This window comes from Kryptolebias marmoratus, linkage group LG14, assembly GCF_001649575.2.
Source record: "Kryptolebias marmoratus isolate JLee-2015 linkage group LG14, ASM164957v2, whole genome shotgun sequence".
In the NCBI taxonomy this organism is placed as follows: domain Eukaryota; kingdom Metazoa; phylum Chordata; class Actinopteri; order Cyprinodontiformes; family Rivulidae; genus Kryptolebias; species Kryptolebias marmoratus.
Window position 1 is genome coordinate 25,820,267 of NC_051443.1, and position 7,035 is coordinate 25,827,301.

General features: G+C 47.8%; 2 protein-coding genes across 3 annotated transcripts; both read left to right on the forward strand.

Annotated features, from left to right (window-relative positions):
* The first annotated feature begins 66 nt into the window (after window positions 1-66).
* Window positions 67-3,473, forward strand: LOC108250915 (coiled-coil domain-containing protein 152-like). The gene is made up of 8 exons (XM_037979354.1): window positions 67-186; window positions 591-696; window positions 1,098-1,166; window positions 1,312-1,376; window positions 1,535-1,670; window positions 2,017-2,144; window positions 2,444-2,542; window positions 2,730-3,473. The coding sequence occupies exons 1-8, from the start codon at window positions 124-126 to the stop codon at window positions 2,841-2,843; spliced, it is 780 nt and encodes a 259-aa protein (XP_037835282.1). The 5' UTR covers window positions 67-123; the 3' UTR covers window positions 2,844-3,473.
* An 82-nt stretch (window positions 3,474-3,555) lies between these two features.
* si:ch211-22d5.2 (serine/threonine-protein kinase NIM1) lies at window positions 3,556-6,841 on the forward strand. 2 transcript variants are annotated; one of them, XM_017441013.3, is made up of 4 exons: window positions 3,556-4,315; window positions 5,048-5,323; window positions 5,517-5,785; window positions 5,983-6,841. In XM_017441013.3, exons 1-4 carry the CDS (start codon window positions 4,285-4,287, stop codon window positions 6,742-6,744), a joined length of 1,338 nt encoding a protein of 445 aa, XP_017296502.1. In that variant the 5' UTR covers window positions 3,556-4,284; the 3' UTR covers window positions 6,745-6,841. The 2 variants fall into 2 exon arrangements, with proteins under 2 accessions (XP_017296502.1, XP_024858543.2); XM_025002775.2 differs by lacking the exon at window positions 3,556-4,315 and having other exon boundaries at window positions 4,802-5,323.
* Window positions 6,842-7,035: the final 194 nt, after the last annotated feature.

Below are 7,035 nucleotides of genomic sequence, written 5' to 3' on the forward strand. Positions count from 1 at the left end.
TCCTTGAACTCAACATCCGTGAAGCCAGCGGCTAACTGTTAGCATTGGAAGCTAAACATCGATTCGCAATAAACATCGAAAAGCTGTATTATTTTAACATTAGAGTGAAATTTATTACATAGGATGACAAAGTTAAACTGCGTGGATCTTGACACATTTATGGAAGAGTTTGGACACCTGGAACAGGTAAATAAACGTTAGCTAAAGCTAGCTAGCTACATTCCGGCTAACTGTTGCTAACTCAACTTCCGGTCAGTGCCTGTTTACTTTAAAAATAACTTTTTCCTCACATTTAAATAACTTTTATCAAATGGAGACCTTGTTAAATAAATTAATTTAACATTATCGTGTCTCTAATTCACACAACTTGCTTGTTTTCTATCAAATTTATAGTTTTTATTCACTGACAGCTGCTTGTTTTAGTCATAATTAACTAAGAGTAATAAGCACACAGGAAATTAATACATATTTAAAACTTGTGACATGGTTTGAAATGTATTAAAATTCATGCTTTGTGCTTTACTAGTTATATCTATATTGTGGGGTTGTTTGCAGAATAAAATATCCTGTTTTTATATTGTTTTAATCAGAAAATAACAGAAGTTAATGGCAAAAACAGCATGTTGGAGATCATGTTGGAGGATGGCAGAAGACTCAATAAATTCTATGAAACTAAAGAAAAGAGTCTGACTGAGGGTGAGTATTGATTTAGAGATTTTTGGGAATTTTTAAAACCTAAATAAGTGTTTAAATATCTCCCTCTGTTGGAGACTTTGCCAAATTACAGAATAAAACTAGTTTACAGAATATAAACTGATATATCAGGATTTTTGTGACATGTTTAGATTGTTTTGTAGGAATTTATTAATATAACTAACTCTACCGAAGTATTATTACTATTTATTGGTATTTACTAATGGGATATGAGGAGAAAATAGTATAATAAATTAAGGTGATAATATAGAAAATGATGTTTCAGGTTCTTGTTGTCTCTTAGTTTCCATTCAGAATAAAACTCTTTAACAAACAGCAGTAAATATAAATATGTATTAGGTGTAAACATGATAAAATGATTAATTTTGGTCAATGTGTTGCAGAAAAAGACCGCCTCGGTGTGACCGTGAAGCAGCTGCAGCAGACTCTGCAGGAGCAGTTTGACCTTAGAGGTAACAGAAGAAACATGTCCCTAAAATACAGATTTTATAAGTTTATTATCTTTGCTGCTATGAAAGGTGGGCAACCGTGTAAACATCACACAAGCACTGACGAAATAATGTCCAGTTTTTAAGGAGCTGAATGTTTCTGTTTCAGTGGAAAATGAGAGACTGAAGAAGGAAGTCGTCAGCCTGAAAGAACAGAATGAAAGAACCGCAGAGGTGAGAACAGAAGCAGAACTGATAGATTTAATCTGTCCCAGTGTTTCCAGGTAAAAACAAGCTGCTGATGGCGCCTCGTTCTGTTAACGAGCAGCAGTAACGGCTCCAAACGAGGCCTGGTTCTCCGCTCTTCAGACCCAGTTCTTGTTCGCTCAAAGGTCAGAGGCGCTGAAGTCCAGCGGCTTGTCGGTGAAATGAGAGCAGAGGAAGAACGACACCAGAGGGAGCTGGAGGCCGTCAGAGGACAGTGCAGCAGAGACGTGGAGGACGTCCACCGGGAGGCGCTCCGTCAGTGTAAGACCTCGCCACCATCACTGCGTCTGCAAACACTCGGTGCTAAACAAACAGGAAGACGAGGGGTTAAAACTGAAGGGTTGAGGAGAACATTTAGATTCAGGTAGCTGCCATTTCATTAGGAAGAATAAATGTATTATTATTTCCTGGATTTGTATATAAATAAATCAGTGACAAAACAGATCATCTTCAGCTTCAGTGACTCTAAACTTTGTCCTAATTTAACGTGTCTGAGAAAACCTGAAGCTGTGATGAAGGACAGGAAGTTAACCGTGACTTTACGGCTCCTTGTTGTCCGCCGCACCCTCACAGAGTGTATGCGCTCGCCCGCTTGTTGTGTTCGCAGTGGAAACGAAAGATGTTGAGGTGAAGCAGCAGCTGGAGGAGAAACATCTGGATCTGGAAGTGATGAAGAAGAGGCTGAAGGAGCAGGAGAGGGAGAGGCAGAGCGAGCTCCTCAAACTGCAGATAGAGGTCAGAAAACAACCAGATCTCGAGCTGTAGAGCGGATTTTTATTACAAACAGTATTTTATTTTAATTCAGTTTTGGTCTTCATTGGAACTGATAATGAGTGGTTGACCTCTGGCTACGGCCCTGGCTGTGGCAGCCATTTTGAATTAAAGCTCTGCCACGGAAAGCGGCGGGTGATATGCATCCCTTTTTGAGGAATGCTGGGCCGCTCTGAGGAATGTGCACAGAAAGTTTCACCATCTGATTCCTCCAGTCTCGGGGCTCGCGGCCTCACCGCCGACTTCCTGTGGGTTTTTCACAGTTTGGAGCGAAGTTGGCCAGAGTTCAAAGTTCAGCTCAGAGGAGCCAACAGCAGCAGCTTCATGGACCCAACCTGGTCCCCCAGAGCGTCTTCAGACGGGTGAGCATCTGAAACAGACTGAATATTCAGGATTAATCTGAATAAATCAGGACGATAATTCAACCAATCAGCTTCAGCCTCGCAGCAGATCAGTTATTTCCAAGTTTCTGATTTTTTGAGGTGGTTGCTGTGATTAAGCATCGCTTCTATCTTTAGCCGTGCGGATTAATTGTGTTTGTCTCCTCAGAAGCTGCAGTTCTTCCAGGAGGAGAAGAATAAAGAGGTGGCAGCTTTACGTCAGAGAATCAAGGAGCTGGAGGAGAATCAGAGCGCCAGCAGCCTGAAGAGGAGGAAGGTTTAGTTCTGGACTTTTTACTGGTTCCTGGTGATCCGGTGCGCTGAGAGCACATGGAACCACACGCTGCAAGTTCGTCTGAGGCTTTAATCCAATCAGAGTCCTGCAGGGGGGGGGGGTCACTACTGAATGAACCACATCCAGCCAGAACGATAATCCTCTTTTCATTCAGGAGTTTGATCCGTTTTTTTTTACTGTAAAAGTTCCCCTGCAGCCGTTCGGTTTCTCTGCTTCTGTTTGAGTTTAGTGGAAATCGGATCTTTGGTTCCGAACATGTTGCCTGAGCAGTGCCGGGCTTGGTTTGGACTTCTGCTCTTCATGTTCTGCTGCTTCGTGTGAAACTGCAGTTAGATGTTCCAGTTCGGGTCGTGTGGTTCTGCTGTCCTAATAAAAGTTACAAGTCCACCTCTTCCCTCATCATCTCTTTCATCAGCTCCTGACCCAACAGAACCAGAACCTCCTCCAGCAGCAGGACTCTCAGAGGGCTCCTGGTTGTGGAGGAGTTCTGGCCCACTCTTCTTCACGGGTTTCTGCTCGGCTCTCTGAAGCCTGAGCTGGAGCTCACTGCACCGTCTGACCTTCAGGGTGACGATCAGCAGCTGTCCTGAATGTCTCCTCTTCTGAATAATCTTCCTCTCTGCAGAACGATGGACTCTAAATGACCTTTGACCCTTCCCAGATTGCTTCTCTGAAGTCATTGCTGATGTCTTTCCACCCTGGCGTTGTGTTAACTCACACCTGGAGCTCCAGAGCAGCAGAACCTGATCCTGAAGCTCTGAGGTCCTGGTTTGGACCGGATCAGTTTTATGTCCTGACACCGTAGAACTGAAAGACGTGGGACTTTCTTTTCCTCTGAGAATCTGAGCTGAATGTTTTTGACTTTTCTCGTCACAAGGATCGTTCCCCTGAATGAAGCTGTCGTCGGAGGGGCTGATCTCTGTAATCTGTTTATCTGTGCTCTTCAGCCGCCGGCCGAAGGGAACATGGAGGTAATCTCTGCGGGGACATTGGGTAACTCTGTTATATAAGGTGTCATCTTCACACAGATCCTCAGTTCATCTCTGCAGAAAGAAACCTGCAGTTTTCTCACAGCTGTCAGATGTTTTATCTGAAGCTTCTCTGCAGACAAACCTGTTTCTGTTTCAGTTTTAGAGGTTAAATAGATTTATAGCAGACCTAAATTCAAAGGATTAAAGGTCATGACACCGCCTTAACCTTCGTCACTTGGTGGCGAATGACGGAGGCGGCGAGGCTGAGGAGGCGTGGCCCCTCCTCCTCCTCCTCACCTGTTTCCCGTGGACTCGGTGTTCAGTTCGTCCTTACAGGGAGGCGGGATGGAGACGACGATGCCTTGGTTCTGAGTTCAACATGTAAGTGAAACTTTTAGGTTTTCTGCCTCCTTCTGGGCCAAAAGAAGAACCTGTTCTGTTTTTCATGGATTCCTCGGATGTTCGGATTTAGAGCAGCTCAGACTCTGGGTGAGAAAATGCATCTTTATTTATTTCATTCGTAATGTTAGATCTTCATGTTTCAGCTTCTCGTTATCTCCTGAAACTTAACATCATGTAGCCCTACAGTCAGAAGGGAAAAAGTTCATTTTCTTTGGGTTCTAGAGTATCAGAACATCTGATCTGCTCTTTACCAGGTTCTAAAATGATCCAGATCTGACCTTAACTGAACAAAAGAACTTAATACATCCCAACGTGTCATTATTTATATAAAACTGGTTCCAGCCTCAGTTCTTCATCAGGACCTCAGAGGTTCTGGATCAGGTTCTGCTGCTCTGGAGCTCCAGGTGTGAGTTAACACAACGCCAGGGCGGAAAGACATCAGCAATGACCTCAGAGAAGCAATCTGGGAAGGGTCAAAGGTCATTTAGAGTCCATCATTCTGCAGAGAGGAAGATTATTCACAAGAGGAGACATTTAAGACAGCTTCACCCTGAAGGTCAGACCATGCAGTGAGCTCAATCAGACTCTACAGGCCTCAGTCAGCAGGTTAAAGGTCAAAGGTCATGACAGGACCGTCTTCTGTTTATAAAGAAACTGCAGAAAAGCAGCTGAAGCCGTTAAGAACCAGAGCAGTTTGTTCTGATTCTGAAACCTTCGAACCCACAGAGGGTGGACTTCCTTCCCTTTTAAAGTTTATTAAACTGTTTTATGCAGATATTTATATTGAAATAATAACTGAGCTTCTTCCTGCTGCCGTAGAAATGCCTGGAGGTCAGTACCAGGTGACCCGTATGAGGCTCAGCCTCAGCCTCTACAGCCTGACGGAGAGCTGCGATGGAAGCCCCGAGGACGAGGAGGCCGGCGGCGTGCTGTGCCTCACGCCCCTGCAGAAACTCACCGCAGCGATGTGCAAAGACGAGAGGACCGTCAAGGAGCTGATCATCGGCCGCAGGGTCGGGTTCTACAAGGTCCGAGGGGAGATCGGCTACGGGACCTTCTCCAGGGTCAAACTGGCCTTTCACGCTCTGACTAAAGGTAGAACGTCTGCGCTTCAGAGGAGAAAAGGATTGATTGGGCTTCATCCGAGCTCTTTACAGAAGGATAAACATGCAGTTAATAAATAAAAAGTCAAACAGTCTGTTTCTGTTGTGTGGTTTAAAGAATGGGATCCTGGGATTCTTGTCCTTCGGGTTTTTGTTGACATCCTGACTCCCCATCTGTCCCTCAGACAAAGTGGCCCTGAAGATCCTGGATCGGACGCGTCTGGACGCCCAGGCCCACCGCCTGCTCTCCAGGGAGATCAGCAGCATGGAGGCGCTGCAGCACCCCAACGTCATCCGTCTGTACGAGGTGGTGGAGACGCCGAGCCGCCTCTTCCTGGTGCTGGAGCACGCCGGGCGGGGAGACCTGCACAACCGGATCTGCAGCGAGGGGAAACTGTCCGACAACACCAGCAAGATCACCTTCGCTCAGATCCTGTCTGCCTTCAAATACATGGTGAGTTTTTACCCAGCATGCTCTCTGCTCAACTTTTAATCAGACGCTCAAACGAATCTTCTGTGTTTGTGAACCAGAACAGCAGATAAATTAAACCGTTTAATCGAGCGAGAACAGGAGCTCTGCAGGCGTCAGCCGGCAAACGTTTGCTCTGCAGCTGCTGAGGTTCTGAAACCTCCGTCCGTTTGTCTCCGCAGCACAACATGAACATCATCCACCGGGACCTGAAGGCCGAGAACGTCCTGTTCACCAGCAGCGGCTGCGTGAAGGTGGCCGACTTCGGCTTCAGCACCCAGGTGGCGAGCCGCAGCGCCGCCCTCGACACGTTCTGCGGCTCGCCGCCGTACGCCGCCCCGGAGCTCTTCAGGGACGAGGTCTACCTGGGCCCGCCGGTGGACGTGTGGGCCATGGGCGTCCTGCTGTTCTTCATGGTGACCGGAACCATGCCGTTCCGGGCCGACACCTTGGGCAAGCTGCGGCGCTGCATCATGGAGGGAAACTACGCCGTCCCCCCCTGGGTCCCGGGCCCCTGCCAGCGGCTCATCAGGGGCATCCTGAAGCCCGTCCCCTCGGAGCGCTGCGCGATCGACCAGATGCTGGGCTGCGATTGGCTCCTCCCGGTGGAGTTCCCCTGGTCCCTGGTTCCTCCGGAACCGTGCAGCCCTCTGCAGAGCCTGCTGGACTCGGAGCGCGGGAGCCTGGAGGACGAGGTGGAGGAGGAGGTCCGGGGCGCGCTGGAGGAGCTGGGCTTCACGGCGGAGCACCTCCAGAACAATCGGCTGACGGACTGCCGCAGCCCCTTCACCGGCGTCTACCGGATCCTGCTGCACCGAGCGCACAAGAGGAGGGGCTGCGACTCGCCGCCGGTGGTCCGAGGGATGGTCCGGGACCCCAAGAGAGAGGGGCTCCGGGCCTACAGGGGCCTCCGGCACACCTCCAAGTTCTGCGTGCTGTCCTAACGGAAACCTTTCAACCTTTTATTTCTGGAAGTGCCTGATGCTGATTAAAACAGCAAAAGAAGTCATGAAATGAAATAAAAAACTTTATTATTTCTCAGCTGATGGAATCTTTTATTTTGAAATGTGAGGATTTAACTTCAAACTGATTGAAGCTCGTTTCCTGACTTCAAACAGTTCAGAAAATCTGAACAGACAAACAGACTTTCTGTTTGTTTACCAAAACTTTCCCCTCTGGTGAACTGCCCCCCCCTCCGGCACCGGGCTGACCCCTCCCCCCCCCCCCCCCCCTCC